A 17,890-nucleotide genomic window follows, 5' to 3' on the forward strand; every position below is an offset into this window, starting at 1 on the left:
CTAAAAAATACCTCTGGTTTTCTCTGTCTGCTGCTGCTCTTAAAATATTGTGAAATTCTGGCAAAAAGTCCCATTGCCTCTTAAATCAGATCTACTGTACAGAGTAATTGTCAGCTTTGTCCAGTAGCTCACCTGGCAGAGATTTGCACATGGATATCGGTCTCCTAAGTAACTTACACTGGAAAGCATTTGCTTGTCAAAACATCTATAAAGTTACACATGTCCAGGTTAAATGCATCAGTTGCACATTTCTAGCTTAGGTACTCACAGTCTGTATCCCTAGGCCCTGTTCCTTGTTCATTTGTTCTTTGGGGAGCCTTCTGAGACCTCGGCTCTGTGCTCAGCTGTAGGTCATGCAGTGTTTGGTACCCAGCTGTACATAATGTTTCCCTTCCTCCTGGGATCTGCCCTGGGGCTCTGGTGGCTGATGTGTTGAACAGCTGAACACTCGTAGCTTAACCAAAATCTCTGGGAGCTGTCCTTGTATTTTCAATGTGAAGAGTCACATGTAAATTTGTGCTACAGGAAATACCAAGTTCAGTCTGTCTGAAGGAGGCCATCTCAAAAATCTGTGGTGCGAACCAAGAGACTTTAATGTAAAGCATTATTTCTATTTGCAAAATGGGAACAGCTATGCTCAGACATGTGCTTAAAACCTCTTTATGCTTGGGAAGCTCAAATGCTACAGTAATTGTCTCCGTGGAAGCCTCAACTGTCCTAAGGCATTGTTTTGAATCTTGTTTTGGAACAGAAAGCATGGGGTAAAAGCTGAGGAGTGGAGAGACCCAAAGGCAGGGGATGATGTGCTTTTGGCCACCTGGAAGTCAGAGCCCTCAGTTAGGGCAGATTGTAATTGGTGGGGAACTAAATATTTCTGCACACACAGAAAGGAATCTGTTGAAGGTCTAGGGCCAGGAATGAGCAGCTGTCAGCTGGGTTTCAATTTTGTAACTCTTGTTTCATCTGACCTCGTTTTTAACTGATCTCATGATACTGATCCAGCTGATTATCAGGAGATACATATATACATCTAACCCCAAATGAGGGTGTGTCTTCACCTTGATTTTAATAAAATTCAACAAAACCGTGCTAAGGACAAAATTGTTTTTGTTTCTATACCAATTTCTTACAGCTTTACAAAGAAATTAGACTTCATCAAAACTTTATCAGAAAGGTGCATCTTACAAGATTTGTTAGTATCAGACCACAAAGCAAAATATAGAGGAAATATAAAGCATCTTTGTCCTGCTCTTAGCTTCTCAGCACCAAAATTGGAGAAATGGGACACTGACTGCTTCTTCCTCTGTTCCATCCTACTACGTGGTAAAAAATCCATTCTAATTATTGAGAGGGATAAATTAGAGCATCCTTTTCTTCACATAGCTATCCTGCTGGCAGGCTGAAAATAGGATGAATTTAGTTTCAAGGGTTTTTTTATTTGTTTGTTTTGGTTTTTGTTTTGGGGTGTTTGTTGAAGTTTTTTTTGCTTTTTCCACATCCTTTTCTCATTCTTTTCCAACATGACTAATTTTGGACGTGGATGTTGTCTGTAGTAACCAGTATAGCTGATTCCAATGACAAATTTAAACTATATATATAAGTGTATGGTCCTTTGCACTTGAGGAACAATCCTGTCCATTTATATTTCAGGACAGTTTTTTGATGTTACTGTTTGTTTGGCACTTTTCCCCCCTAAAGAGTACTTCTTTGAAGGCTACAAACAAACACTTTGGATTAAGTGGGAAAAATCTGACAACTCTTTTTGGCTCTCAAGTCTGTGACATGAATCCCTACCCCACAAAGCACAGCCAAGTCTGCCAGTGCTCTACTCCACTTTCTTGTAAAAGCAACAACTCTTAAATAGAAATGAAATTCCAACAATGTATTTAGGAAAAACCACTTCAAAGCTCTTTAATCCCCACTGTATTGGGGTTTTTTTTAACCTGTTGCTTTTGAGATACCTGAATGCAGATCTGCAAATGCTATTTTATGTCACAGAGTCTTATATGTGTATATCTGAAGTTTCTATTTTATATCTCTAATTTGCGGTTTGCTAAAATAAACATAAATTTCTGAAGTTTAGAAGTTTGACATGCACCTTTCTGTTTCTTTATATTTTAAATGGATTTTTAAAATGCATTCTGTTTCCAGAGAGAGAGCAGAAGGAGGAAGAGTGATTGTAGAAGTTGATGACAAAGTGGCAAAAGTCAGAAATATAAAGGTATGCTTTTTGTTGTCTCTTCTTTCCCATATAAGAATCCTGATATCCTGATAATTTTCTGTTTGCTTGGCTATTGGGCTAATGGATCATTTTAATATAGATATTAAGGCAGAGGTTTAAACTGGCACAGCCCTAGAATTATTGCAGCAAAAGTGTGGGGAAGGATTGGTTTGGTTTGGGGTTAGTTTGTGTGGTTTTTTTGGGGTTTTTTGTGGGGGGTGAGAGGAATGGAGAAGGGAGGTAACAGACAGTACTTTTGTCTTGTCTGTATGTTATGTTTATCAAAGCTTCTGCAATCCTGTTGCATGCCATTGTTCAAAGCTGTTGATAAATTGTTTAGGGTTTTTGCATATCTTGCTGTTACTAACACCTGGATACTTTCTTTCCCTGTATCTCTCCTCCTTTCATATTTCCCCTCAGAGTGCAACTGATTTGCACAGTGACAGAAGAATTGGCTTGCAACCATGACAAAGCAAAGGGGAAACTGGGGAAGAGATCTGCATATTTAATTATGCAGTGGTAAAATTGTTTTCTTCTTATTTCTGTCATGTGGTTCTCTGGGAAACAGAAGAATTTCAGAGAAATATCAAAAGGTTTATAAAGCTTTTCTGACAATACATAGAATTTATGAAGAATATCTGAATTATGTCTTGGGGAGCCTTAGCTATATAGTCAATGAACCCTTCAGTAAAAATGCTCTAGCAGGTTTGTCATGGGTGTCTCCACCTCGCTCTAAGCACCAAAGAAAATTGAATAAAGAGGTTTAACTCTTTGCCATTCCTTTTCCACAAGAAAGATCCTAGATAAACTTCCCATTAACTTGGAAAATGCTTTTTTTGGGCCAGCTTCAGAGTGTCTTGGCCTATCTCTCCTTTTCCTTTCCTTGTCAGGTTGACAGTAGACTTGACAGCAATTGGGACTCGAGAGAAAAAACTGTGGCCTTCAGCTTTGACTACTGCTACTGGTCTGTTGATCCTGAAGATCCAAAGTATGCATCTCAGGAAATGGTGAGTGATGCTTCATGTCCACATTCCCATCCCTCTTTGTCCTTCACAACCATGTCTTCAGGAAGATACTGAGATACAGATAACATGAGAGATCTCCTTTTCTGTTCAGCCCCCATCTTTTTCTCATTTTGTTGGCAATACCACAGCATTCAGTCCTTCTCTCTGAAAAAGGTGCAGTAGGAATGTGATACCTTAGTATGTCAACCAATGCACACTTTTTCCTTAGATATGTTACATTTGGCACTGATCATTAATGGTGATGGTTTGAGGACTCCTGCTTAGAAATGAGAATTTTTTCAGGAGCAGGTGTCATGATCTAGAGGGAGAAAGCTCTGAAAGAAAATAAGAGTGTTGAGGTTCTGAGTGGATCAGAGTGTTGATTCTTCTGAGAGGATCAGCAGTGAAGTAATCACATCTTTAATGGTAGAAAACTTTACTTACACTGTATTGTTTGGAGATATTTTCCTTGATAAACCATCAAAATCTCTTGTAACTAATGGAGACTCCTCCTGTCTTCAGGACAAAGCTTTGGTTAATTGATAAAAAAGAAGATTGAAGGATTTGGTATTGAAATATGATGTTATTACAACTCTGTTAGTAAACAAGGAATTATTAAATCTACAAATAAATCCTGTGTACAGCAAAGCTATCCAAATATGTCATTATATAAGCAAACGTATTTTGGCATTAAAATCAGGTTTTACTGCTCTTTTGTCTTCCAAACTATATAAATTTCATTTCTCTCTGTTGTCAGTACAACTGTTCCTGAAATTTTGACCTGTATAGTTGTGTTGTTTTTCACAGAAATTATAATTTAAGACCAAGTTAGTCCTGTAAAATTTGTATTTCAGGTAGTGATGAGCACAGGACTGTTTTTACTTTTGGGGATCAATATTTGAAAAACTGCCAAATTTGGAAATTACCATTACTGTAGGTGAAATTCTTGACTGTGCTTTATTTCCTTCCTGCTACAGTAGTGTGGAAAATGCCTTGTGAGCTTGGGAAATGGTTTAGTGTTTTAAAAAGAAAATGTTTTTTCTGAAGTACTTGACACTAGATAGAAACTTCTATTTTAGGGATGACAAAAACCAAATCTTTAAATGTTGATCTGTTTGGGTTCCCCCCAGCCCTGCTTATATTTTCTTGTTTGCTTTGATTTTGTGTTTGTTGTGAGTTTGTCACATAATACAAGTAGAAGCTTGCTTTGTAAAGCTGTTGAGAATATAGTTGGCTTTCTAGCTGGAATGGTTTAGCAGATGAAATGCTGATAAATCCTGCCTGCCAAGTCAGTTTTAGCTCTGCTCTGTGAGAGAAATTATCAGAACTGCCAAATGGAAAGTACAAATATTGGCTACAAATGTAAATTTTTGTTCTTGTTGTTATTAAATACAAGTGTGACTGAAGAAGAATGCAAAATGCAATATAAACAGTGCAGCTTCCTTGCTGGGGCTGAGTAGCTGTTTCAGACTCTGTGGAGAACTCTATATTATTGTGCAATACAGTTTTATCTGACAAAAACAGTGAACTCCTGGGCCATAGAAAATGGAGAAATGGGCAGTAGTTTCCTCACTTGTGCCTGATGCTGACTGGAAGGACATCCAGGGCTGCTCTGTGGAACTGCTGGGTCACTGAGACAGATGCCTTGCATGAGATGAGCAAAGTCAAAGATGGACTGGTGTTTTGAAAGGCCTGAAGCCACGAGAGAATTTCTTGGGCTTTTTGCCTGTCTTTGTGATTGTAGAAGCAGTGAAGTGTACTTCAAATGTCCTTGAGAAGAGGCTGCTGGAATACTGCAATCTTACCATGCTTTGGGGCATTTTTCTGCCCTCTTACACTGCATGAACGAATTAATTGTGCTAATGCCATGGTTGGAATCACTGCCTCAGTGCTGAGCTGACAGCAACGATGTTATCAGCAGCCAAAGGAGGTTTGGTACCACTGCCATCCTGTCAAAGCTTGCTTTCACCAGTGACCTTGCATTACTTTTCCCTTGAAGATGTCCTGCCAACTGTTATCACATGTGATTGCTGTATTGGTTGAGGATGTAGATAAAAGTCTCTGTCTTGAGATTTGTTTTTGTAGAATGCTCTTTTAGTAAACTATTTTTTTCCCCTCCTGTAGATGGATGTATAAATATCAATCCTAACAGTTTCTTCAGTTAAGGACTCTGTGACAGTGTAACAATAGTGTCAGGGCTGCAAAATGTAGTGCTTTAAGTAGGATTTTAAAGATACAACTCTGCTTCTCTGAATACTTCTTACGGTTTCTTCCAGATGATAACATTGTGCACTTCAGGTTCCTGTCTCCTGCATTTCAGAGGTGTGTGCACACAATACATTTTATTCACTATATGCTTTGATCAAGTACTTCAAAGGCACTTGTAAGAGGCTTAAGCCACATGTGTATGAGTGCTGTCAAATGTTTGGAAGATGAGCTTGGATTTATTCATCTCTTTATTAAGACTGTTCTTTCCCTGCCTCCTGCCAAATAGAATGTTGCCCATCTTGTATGTTTTCCCCAATACATTCTTGTTAGTTTTTCGGTGTTTTTTTTAAAGTAGGGAAAGTGTTTTTTCATTTTAATTTGGGAAAAGCAGACCTTGCAATACAATGAACTGAGGAGGAACTGGACCCATGTAATAAAATCTGTAATGTTCATGTGACAGATTATATGCCTTTAATTTTTTAATAGTGCTGAAAGAAGTGCTATTAAACAAAACAAACAAAGCCAACAAAAAAACCAAACCCACAAAAAAGTGTAATACTTGAGATGATGTTCCTTTCCCTGCCATTTTGGAGACAGAATGTAGATTTCCTCTGTCCCAGGTTGATGCAGAATTAGTTCAGTCTCACAGAGGGAAAATGCTGATTGTCTGCCCCTGGGCTTTACCACTTGCAAACAATGAAGTCCTTTTGTCTTGTCTGCCCGTATCCTTGCACTGAGGTTTTCTTGAGAAATGATTTTGATTTGGTACAAAATCTTCTTTAGTAAAGTGAGGCATTTTTTGTGATTATTGCTTCCTTCCCCCTCCCTTCCTCCCCAGATGTCTTCAGGAACCTGTAGTTCCTGTGTAGTTCAGGATTGTTTTCCAAGGACAATGTTGGAAATCCATCCCTCTTTGGCCATGATATAATTAAGGAACTATCATTTCCAAGGGATTCACGACATCTTTTCATTTTGCAGTAAAAGTACTGTGTGATAACGTTATTTTAGTGCCATTTAGGGTTATAATTTTTATTCTTACAGGTAGACCCAAGGTTGCTGATTTTTTCTGCAAGTTGAATGTGATAGTTATTATATAAGTGCTGTGAGACGTTTATAGTTGTCTCAGAAACAAACATCTAAGTTTAGACTTACTCAAATTTTTGTCTGGCATAGAACAGTGTGTTTCAATCTTTTGAGTTTTCTTTGTAAAACCTAACATAGCTCTTAGTGAATGTTTTCCCAAATTGGTTTTAGCTCCACTAAACAGAGGAGAACATTTAAAAATGCTGCAAAACTTACATAACTGCTCATTTAAATCCTAATGATGAAAAAATGTATATCAGCTTGGGGGAAAAAAAATGTTTCAGCAAGCACAATTAAGTAAAATCCTAAGGGGGTTTTGCAGAAGAGCAAGAAACACAGGAACACATGCAAGCATGAAGTATTCTTGTAGGTTCAGCCCTCAGCTTCCCTGCAGCCGCGCTTCCCGTCCGGGCATTGTGTGTGCTGGGCAGGCTGGCCCGCAGGTATTCACACACAGAGCTCCACAGAGAGCTGCTGGGGGGCAATCTGTTCCTCTGGATAACAGCAGGGTGTTCCATGGCCAGTAGGCTTTGAATGGTACATGTAATGAAATCCAGGAAAGTGTGTAAGTTCCCAACCAGCACTGACCTCAGTGGGATCCAAAACTCCCACTGGGCTTTCTTGAAACACTTTCTGCAGCTTGGTTTTTTTGCTTTTGTGCAATAGTTTGATGGAGGTTATAGTGTTTATAAAGAAATAATAATTTAGACTTCAGAATTTTTTTCCTCAGGCTTCCTAAAGAATTAAATAAATTATATTCATATTGGTCAAAGAATTTTACACTTCTGGGCTTGACCTGATATGTGTGCTGTTTAGGTTTGACACAGAGTATTATGTTTATGCTGATGTAAATATTCCTGCAGTGTCTCTCTGAATATTATCATTCTCAGTAATTCTGTGACTCTCAACGGCCCTTTTAAGATATATCCACAAAAGCCCTTGACCAAAAAGGCTGTGGCCAAACAAAAAGATAACTGTCTTTGAGGTAAGTCTAAGAAACATAAGAGTGCACAGAGGTTAAATAGCTGAGTGATTACAAGAGTGATACTCTTGCTTATTTTTCCCAGAAGGAATACATTGTCTTTTTTGAAGAGAAGTATCTGCCTATAAAAGAAAAAAAAAGTATTGTTTTCAAGATTAAGTTATGAATTTCCCTGTGTGTAGGGGTTGTTTTGTGATGTGTCACATATGAAGAGTATTACCTTAATAAATCAGGATGGTTTTACAGTAAGAAAGCAGTAAGAGTATAAAACCAAATGTTATTGCAAATCTGGTAATTGCTCATTATTTATTGACCTTCTCACCCTGCACCTTCCTATTCTTCAGCAGTTGTTTATTAATGTAAGTGAAAGAAGAACTATGATCCTTTTTTTGGTGCACCTCCACTGTGCATTTGAACCACTGAGAATTTTACAAGATTGTTCTGAAGCAAGACCTGTTCAATCAAAGATTGTGTATTTCTAAACTTTCTATAGCAAGTAACACAGGCTGTCCTTGCCTGTCTGTCCATTCCACATTTGTAGCTAGGAAGAGCTCCTTTCTCTTCAAACATGTTACCTAATTATTTCTGTCTTTGTTTATAAATATATTAATTGGAGAAATTCTTTTTTGCTCTGAAGACAGAAATGGGGATCGCTGATGGCTCACGTGATAGAATATGCATGAGCCCTGTGAAGAGTTTTTTCATTTCTTATTTTTTTAACAAGTTATCCTAAGTGCTTTCCATCATGTCTGGCTTTGCAGCATAGCTGGGTTTTGTACTATTTCCAGCTACAAAAAGTAGTTGGGGAAAAGGGGCTGACAGGCTTTATTTGGTTGCTTGTCAGAGCATAACTGAAAAGTGAATAAAGAAGCAGATGTTTAGGATGCGAGGTTTCCAATATGTCACTAGGGTTTTTGGCTTTTTTTCCCCAAGAGATTTGTTTACTTGTTTTACATGTTCCAATGCAAAAGCTTGGAAAAGTTACACAACAGCATTGTTCGGAAGGAAAATATTGCAACATACTTTCCAACTCTTCATGGAACAAAGTCACTGCATTCCTTCCTTTTTTTTCTAAAGTGTAAACAAAGTCACTTGCAAACAAAGTCATGTGCTGAGCACCTTTACCTGAGAGACCATTCCTTACTTAGCTGAGTCTGTGACACTTCCATGCCTCTGTGCATTTCCTGCAAGATTCAAGTTTTAAATTTTCTTGTAAATTATCAGGACGAAATCAAAATCTGTTACGTGTCATATGAGACTAATTATAAAAACATAATACAATGAACTTCTAATTTAAATATCTTGAAAAATTATTCTGTTTTTTTGCTCTCTCTGTCCTCTCCCCCTCCTTGTCTTGTAAAAGAAGGGAGAAAGACAAGGCAGCAGCAGCTGTGGGTGTAAATGGCATTTTTGCACGAAATATTTGAAAAGCAGTAAGCATTCCATCCGCAAGATTTTTTTTTTTTTCTTCAATCCAGAATGAGACAGAAGTGAAAAGGAGAGTGTGCTATAAGAAAAAGGCTTTTTGTGCAATAATTAGATCAGTATATAGCAGATTTTGATGGAGGCAGGGAAGCCACCATGAGTGCACGTTATAGATCTTCTGCCAGCAGCACAGCTGCTGGGCTCAGTTTTGATCAAATAAGGTCATTCTTTCTGACTATACCAAGACTTCTTTGCTGAAAACTTCTCTGGGAACTATTGGGAATATCTGCACACTTCAAAGCAGGCTTTGTTGGAAGACAAAAAGAATCAAGATGATTTTCAATTTCTTGAGGCATTGAATTAATTGATAGCAATAGTTGTATGCATTCATAGACAACTGTGGCCTAATGCAGATACGTTTCAAATATGATGCTGAAACAGGAGTACACAAGAAAGAATTGAGGGAAAACAGTAAACTGCTTAACAAACAGTGAAATGAGAGATTTCCTGACAGTTCCATCTGCTAATGCTCATGCTCACTGATTGTTCCCCTGCTAGTCACTGACCATTGCTTACTAGATACACAGAGGACATTCTTTGCAATAGGCACTCAGTATAGCTCACTAAATAATACTGAAAGGATCTGTAGGTGCCTTCAGCAACTTAAAAGAAAAAAAGAATCAAATTCTTTGGGTGGTCAGGTGTTGTGCATGTTTGCAGTGAGCCTGCACATTCACAGTCTCCGTTACTTTACAAATCTTGTGATTCTTGTGTGTCTTACAAATTAAACCAAGAACTTGTATCATGATCTGCTAATTTTCTGAAGTCACCTGCAAAACATACTTATTTGGATAGATTATTATTTTTTTCTTTTTAAATTAACTGTGGTTAAGATGTGAGATACAGATGATTTTAAGGAAAACAAAAATCTTCTATATAGATAAGCTGGATGTGGATGTTGATTGTTCTTTCTTACTTGCAGATTGGCACTCAAATTCCTCAGTGTAATCACACCACAGTTTTTCCTCTATGTTCAAAAAATAGTGGCTTTTTCCCCTCTGTTTTAATCTAATATAAGGACTATTCCATACTCTTTCTGGTTTGCAAGCAGGTTCCCTTGTTCATCTGTAAGAATTTCCACAGCATGGCTGCTCACAGAAGGGAAGGTCATATTCATGGCACTTCCAAGGTTGCAAATTGATCCAAGATTAGTCTTTAACTTGGAGTGGTTTTTCTCCAATCCTATCAATACTTTGTGAATAACTTTAGTTAGACTTGTCTTTTAGTGGCTGACATTACTGAAAAGTTAGTCTGAGCTTCAGGTAAGTCTCTAAGGTCATGTGGGTCTGTGAGTTCTGTAGTCACTGGGTAGAAGGATGTTGATAGACTTTGGAAGGGAGGCTGGTCCAGGTTTGGAGATTGTTATTCTCTGGGTGTGAGGTTTTATTTTCTTTTAGTGAACAGCCTCCTTCTGAAAGATTTTGTTGGGCAGGCCTGTGCTAGGATTGAATAGTGAGAAGTGTTATTGCAAGGGCTGTGGTCGAGTTCCACACAGCCCATTTGTTTATCAATGAAAATGAGCCATGTTTCTGACATGTTGGAGGCATGAGATTGGACTTGCATGCATAAGGAGCTGAAGTCTGATAAACCTACACAATATGCATGTGTCCAGTTGCACTGTTTCTAGTATGATCAGCAGTTGATCTTTTATATTATAGCAAAAAGCAATAATTCCCTTCCCTTTTTTGTAAATTTGTGCTCACTTAATTTATCTTCATAGTAGCTGACTTTTACATTTTCCTGTTAACTAAGGTGATATCCCTCAGGGAGATATGTGTGTGTGGCCTTGAACACAAACTGAATGAATCATCATTTTGGCTGAATCTGGGCACCTGCATGCTGACTCCCTATTCAGCTTCATTTTTAATCAACAAAAAAGCCTGCCCTTGAGAATTTCTATGTGAAAAGCAAAATTAATATCTCCATCCACTTGTGGCTTTTCTGACAAAGTAGTTTCTGATGGCAGTTCCTTTATGTTGTGTAAGACAGAGTGAAGATTACTGAAATTAATTCAGCCTAGACATTCTTACAAATAGCCCCAGGGCATCAGAAATCGAAATTCTGAGTGTCAGCTTAGGTTTCCTTACCCTCAGATGTACACACCAGTACTGGGAACTTCTCTCTCTTTGGTGTCACAGTGTTAGGACATTCTCATCTGAAGCAGGGGAGATGATGTTCTGTATTTTAGATTCACAAATATATTTTGAGGGATGTCTACCAAACTACATCACTGTCATATGAAATCATTGATTAATAAGTTTTGGAGTGGACCATTTGAGTCAGTCCTTGCTGGATAGGTCTTATTCCTGAGATGCTGAATGGCAACAAATACTTTCCTCAGTTGATTGGGGGTTTTTATGTGTGCCTGTAAGGATTGATTGCTTTCAAAATTACACCTGATAATGTTAAAATAGATCTCAACTTCTGTTCTATTGGTATTGCAAGTGTTTTCCATTTTCAGCCATCCCTTTCCTACACACACACATGTGCTTAAGAGTGTGTACATGGATTGTATCATCAGTAGTTAGTGGTTTTATGGTATTGTTGGCAGATCTTCTTATGAAGAGTCAAGAGACTTGACTCTCTAAGCACCTCATCCCACCCTATGTGAGAGACCTGCAAATAAAACACCAGGTCTGAAAAATTAATCTAACAAAGTGTGAGGATCCAGACCAGAATTAATTAAAGTTGTCAATTTTTTTTAATTTATGGATTTTTATTTTATTAGGATTTCATAGATAGAGGTGGGTAAGGGAAGCCTTCTCTAGTTAGCATTGGAGAACTGGAAAGAGAAAATGGTAGGCAATTTTATTTTATTCAATGTAAAGTAGGCATACTTTCAGGGAAGTTTATATTTGTCAGTTTCACGTGTCATTTTGAAGAACTGTCTACATCTCCGGATTTTTTTCATTTGGAATATGACTAAGTGGGAGAGCCCAAATTACTGCTGCAAGACTGCTTTTTGTTTTGGTACCTCAAATTTTTGAGCTTACACTTATACTTTTTGTTTTGGTAGCTCAAATTTTCCAAATCCATAAATGTCCTGGAAGTTTTTTCTAGATTTTGATTTTAGTAAAATCTCACTCACAGAATGCTTAAACTGCTCTTCAGTATTGCATCATCCATGAAAAAACCAATTACTTTGGAGAGGAACAGAACAAAGTGGGACATGTCTTATCTTGTGTTGGATTTTGCTGACTGTCTTTTTATGATAGCAGAAAGTGAATTTGAGTAACTGCTTGTAGATTTAGGAATAAATAAATGTTTTTGCTAGAGCATCCATGTTGAAAGTTTCATGGGTAATACATGTTGTAATCCTCACTGTGGAGAATGAGATTTCCTGATGGATTTTAGAAGTCAAAAACCTCTGAGCAATGATTCAGTCTTCTGAAGTGAGTCCTCTTGGGACAATCTATGACCAGGACAGTAGAGACCACAATAATCACTTTGCCACATGACCAATGAGTAACCTGAGTCCTTGAAAGAATGATCAGAAAGCTTGCTTACCTAATGTCCCTGAAAGCTGTGGTGTCCCTTACGTGGTGCCTCCCTGTCCTTTTGGGCAGGAGAGGTGCATCTGTGGGAGTTCCACCTGCAGAATAGCAAAGTGCTCCTTCAGCTGTTGGCATTGTGGTGCACATTGCAAGCTGGTGCTTGCTCCACCTGGGCTTTGGGGCTGTCCCTGCCTGTCACACACCATCTCCAGGACCTCCCTGTGCAGGGGCAGTGCTGCTGGTGATGGTGGATAGCTGGGTTACCCTGCAACATGCATGCCATCCATCAAGGCATCATACTGCTTTAGGAAGTGCTCTGAGCCTGTTTTTCCCCAGTCTCTCTTCTCTTGATGCTCTTAGTTGTATCCTGTTTCTTAATGACTGGAAGTAATGGCCAGTGTGACAAATGTTCATGAGTGACAAATATATATTTCTTATTGAGGCGTGTTGTAACCTGTTTGCTAACAGAACACAAGTTCTTCTTTGCAATGTATGACTTTCTGGATTTACTCTCCTTTTCATTACCTAAGCAAGGTCTGAAACCTACTTGCTTTTTGTCTTTTTTATTTTTTTTTTTTAAATTTTTTTTATTAGAAAGAAGAGCATTTCTTATAGCTGTTTTGAAGTAGAACAAGAGATCCAGAGAGAGAGAGTTGATAGCAATTTATCACTGAAGCAATGGTGGGTTTTTTGTATTCTAGCACATTCAAGTTCCAATCAAGTGAAAGGGTTTGGTGGAACCAGTTATAATTTTAAAGCCAAAATTAATCCCATTTCTGTAATGATTGTGAAATGTTCTAGTCCATAGCTAGAGGCTGTTACTTGTTCTTCTTCAATTGTTTGGGTGGGGTTTTTTTAGGAGCTAACACTGCTATATCTCTTTCTCATTTTTAATGTGTCTTATAACTCTAAACCAAGAAATTAAAACTGAATTTCCAATTAATATTCAAATAATTAGCAACTGTTTTGATTTTTATGAGTGGAAAATGAGATAATTTAAAGCCTCAGATCAGGTAGTTTTTATATTTTTAACTTAAATTCAGCAGAAACTCAAAGAACTGTCAATGTCTTGAAGATGCATTTAGTCTGAAAACATAATGATTTTGGAGGATTGGTGAAACTTGCTTTCAGCTATCCATGTTTTCCTTTACATCATTTCTGTGTGTTTCACTGTGCTCAGTACACCACAATGCTTTTATTGTCTTGCTTCCTACTGCGTGTCATTTGCATAAATTTGCTGCTTATTACAATATATGGCATGTAATCTTTTTCTGTTCCATTTATTACGAATACAAGAGGCTTTCTGCAACTGAATTTCATTGGCATGTTAAGTTGAAAGAGAAAGCAAAAGAGATGAGGACTTCATCTTGATTAGAGGGTCATCTTTTGCCCCTCATTTTATCTGCTAAGAGTTGATTTTAATTTTTTTTCCTATAGCAAACTGAAGCTGTATCTGTAGAGGCCCTGCTTGAGGCCAGGGAATATTCCATGAGCCCTGCAGCTTGGTCATCCATAGTGCCCAGCTGTTAGAGTGGTTCCTGGTGCTGTTTGGCCTGGGATAGCTGGTACTTCTTGTAATGATTGGTAGGCACAGCCCAGGAACAGGCAGGGACAAGAAGTTTTCATCTGGCCACCCTGCCTTGGAGGCTGAGAGCTCTTGATAGAGCAAGGGCTGGGCATGTTTAAATTGCTGCTGATGGGAGCTGGCTGAAGAGTTGTGGGGTGTGAGTCAGGGGTGGAAAGTGAATTATGGGGCTGAAGTTTGCTGCATGCAGTTTGGCACCTTTTTTGCATAGCTGTGCTTCGTAGTGAGTATCAAGAAATCGAGAGCTTTCTTTTTTTAAATATGTGGTCCACAAGATAACTAGCAGCATGCACACTGTAATGTTTTTCTGGGGCTGATACAGTTGGGAAAGAATCTCAGAGTCTGCCTTTCTTGCAGTCAGATTCTGGTTAACAGATTAATTTCTAAAAATGAGGAAAAGGACTCGGGGAGAGAAATTATTTGATAACAGAAATAGAGGAAACAATCTTACACACAGAACAATATTATAAAAGCATTCTTTTTAAGTCAGGCTTTGAATTTTTCAAAGTGATTGAGGGACTAATAAAAAAAAGAAATGTTAGAAGTGAAATGTTTTAAATTGCTGTGCTGTGTGCTATTTTGCCCTATTTGGGCAGCTTTGATCCAAGCAGGCAGCCATTCTTACAAACTTTGCAGATGCTGTGACTTTCTTTTGCTGTGAGAGCAGAGCACAGAGATCTTGAATGTAAGAAACACCCACTGCTTCTGCTGAAGTCATTACACTGGAAAGAGAGAAATCTGCACCGAATTCCCAGGGAGATGGATGGTCATCTTAAACAGCTCAGCTGATTGGAAATCACCTACTGACTTCCACATGGGGTCATTACATCCAGTAGCTTTTGAAACAGTAACTATGTTCTCTAGTGTCTGAATTTCTAGCTGAATCAATGATGCAACAGTTCTCTACCTAAAAAGAGAAAACAGTGCAAGTAGAAATATAGATTAATAGGTTGGCATATTTGAGATAATCCTGAGGTTTTATGTGAATCTTTTTCTGAATCAGTTTATTGCAATAAGACACTTGTATTAAAAAAGAGTTGAGACATGTATTTAAAACGTATGGATTTAGCATATGCTCAATACTATGAACATATATTGGGATAGAACCAACAACCACTAAGTTGCAACCATAAAGTTGCAACCATAAATGACAAAAGTTATACCTTATTATAGACTATTGCACCAATAAGCTGAAAAGAATATGTGGAAGGTTGTCTAGTTACTTAAATCCTGCAAATGCATTGATGTCCTGCATTTCATTCCTTTGTAAATATGTTTTCTGAACACCCAGCTATCTGCCTCTGCTCATTGCTGGTTCATTTCTTCCCTATTTTAGTGTGCTGTGTAGCATAAAATCCTAATTTGTAAATGAACAATATTTAATGCATCTTCAAGAGTTTTCAATGATGATGAAATTTCTTCATTCTGTCTCATTTTTCTGTATCACAGCTTTTAATGTATTTTATTACTTGGGGAAAAAAATTCTGGTTTTCCTATACAATCAGAGATGTTACTTTGAATAGTTTAAGTTTGGGTTTGTTTTTTTTCTCCAGAAAACATCATGTCTGAGAGGAAACTCCAGTATTTTCTTCACAGGCAGTGCCCTGCCATGATACTGTGATTTTTTTTTTTTGACAATTTGCCAAAGGGTCTTTGTTCATCTTGGTAACACCACGGATTTGGTTATTACTAGGCTTGTAGTGACACACAAGTATGTGACCTTAATTGGGACATGGAGATTCCCTGGTTCTGATGCCTGGGATTTTTTACTGATTTTTACAAGATCTGCATGTTTTAATTTTTGAAAATATTTGGTGTTATCCTCTGCTGCGTGGGAGTACTGGGATGGCTGGGCTCTTCCATATTTTACAAACACTTTTTAGAAGTTTAACAGGTGATGTGAACCATCTTGGGTTTTGCTTTATGATAATTAAAGTATAGTATGAGCTATTGAACAACCTTCATGGTATGCCTTGCCCAGTTTTGAGGCTGGTGTAGTATGAAGTGATCAGGAAAGAGAATGACAGTATAAAACAGTAGTTCTGTCCAGTCTGAGTAATTTCTGCCCCTAGGAGGGCTGAAATAAAAGAAACTGTTACTCTGCACCTTTTTTAAATGTAACATTTCTAGTTAGGTGAGCAGTGGCTGTTTAAGGCAGCTTTGGCAGTTAATATGCAGTCCTTGCAAAGTGGAAGTGAACAGAGCTCCAATGACCTTGCAAAAGAGCAGAAATAACAATTTACTGAACCACTAGCCCTGTCAAACTTCATTCTTAATATATTGTTGAGAATAGGATGCCAAAACCTCTCTCTATGAATTCATGAATCACCTTAAATTACCTCCCATTGCTTGGATTCTCCTGGAAACTGCTAAAAACCATACAAATTTAGAAAGGACTTTTTTTTCCATAGGATTTTGTACAGCTCCAAACCATTTTTTAAAATTTCTTTTTCAAGTTGTGTAACGTACCATGGAAAAAATTATCTTTTTTTTTCACACTGGAAGAAACCAAACATAAGTCTTTAATATTGCAAGAATATTTGAAGAGCTGAGTTACAGTCAAGAAACCTGCTTTTGGGGATTTGGCTGGTGATTCTTGATCTTCTCAATGCACATTGAGGTCCTATCTGAATTCATAGAAGTATGTAAATTTTTCCTTCACATCATTTTTGTGGGCATCTGCTGCACTTTAGTTCAGGCCTGTCAGATAGGTGTTTCAAGAGACAGGCATAAAATTAGTCCCACTGCTATAAAGGAGTTTACTCAGTGGAAATGTCACCATTCCCTGCTTATTGCAGAATGGGTTGAGTAGACAACCTTTAAAGTCCAAGCTATTCTACAGAATTATTAGGTTTGGAAAAAACCTCTAAAATCATTGAGTCCAACTGTTAATATAGCACCACCTTGTTCATCACTAAGCCATGTCCCCAGTTGCTACATCCACAAATCTTTTGAACACTTCCAGGGATGGTGACTCCATGCCTTCCCTGGGCAACCTTTTCAGTGAAGAAAATTTTCCTGACATGCAATCCAAACCTTCCCTGGCACATCCTGAGGCTGTTTCATCCTGTCAATTGTTACCAGGGAGAAGAGATTCACCCACACCTCCCCACAGCCTCCTTTCATGTAGTTCTTCAGACCGACAAGATTTCCCCTGAGCCGCCTTTTCTCCAGGCTAAACAACTTCAGCTTCCCTGGCACCTGTCATAAGACACATGCTCCAGCCCCTTCCCCAGCTCCACTGCCCTTCTCTGGGCCCCTTCCAGCACCTCAGTGTCTGTATTCTAGCAAGGTGCTCAGGGTTTGAGCTGTGCCTCACCAGTGCCAAGTACAGGGGAGTAATCTGCCCTGGTCCTGCTGGCCACACTCCTGCTGACACAGGCTGGGATGCCTTGGGTCTTTTGGGCCACCTGGGCACACACTGGATCATGTTCAGCCAGTGTCAGTCAGCACCCCCAGGTCCTTTTCTGCTGGGCAGCTTTCCCTCCACTCTTCCCAAGCTTGTAGTGCAGGGTGAGTTGGTTGTACAGGATCTGGCACTTCGCTTTGTTGAACCTCCTATGACTGGCCTGGTCTATGGATCCAGCCTGTCCAGATCCCTCTGCAGAGCCTTCCTGCCCTCCAGCAGATCAACACTGCCACCCAAATTAGCACCATCTGTAAACTGGCTGAGGGTGCACTCAGTTCCCCCCATCCAGGTCATTGAAGATCTTAAACAGGACTGGCCTCAGTGCTGAGCCCTGGAAAGCACCGCTGGATCTAACTCCATTGGCCACCACCCTCTTGGCCTAGCCATCCTGCCAGTTTTCTACCCAATTTATGGTGCAC

General features: G+C 38.7%; 1 protein-coding gene across 1 annotated transcript in view; it reads left to right on the forward strand.

The window, feature by feature from the left end:
* STARD9 (StAR related lipid transfer domain containing 9) overlaps window positions 1–17,890 on the forward strand; it is a 93,961-nt gene that overhangs the window by 10,578 nt on the left and 65,493 nt on the right. The window contains 2 exon segments of the mRNA XM_018907617.3: window positions 2,152–2,221; window positions 3,112–3,228. Of these exon segments, the coding sequence (XP_018763162.3) occupies window positions 2,152–2,221; window positions 3,112–3,228 (187 nt within the window).

The sequence above is a fragment of the Serinus canaria genome, chromosome 5 (genome assembly GCF_022539315.1).
Source record: "Serinus canaria isolate serCan28SL12 chromosome 5, serCan2020, whole genome shotgun sequence".
Lineage (NCBI taxonomy): Eukaryota > Metazoa > Chordata > Aves > Passeriformes > Fringillidae > Serinus > Serinus canaria.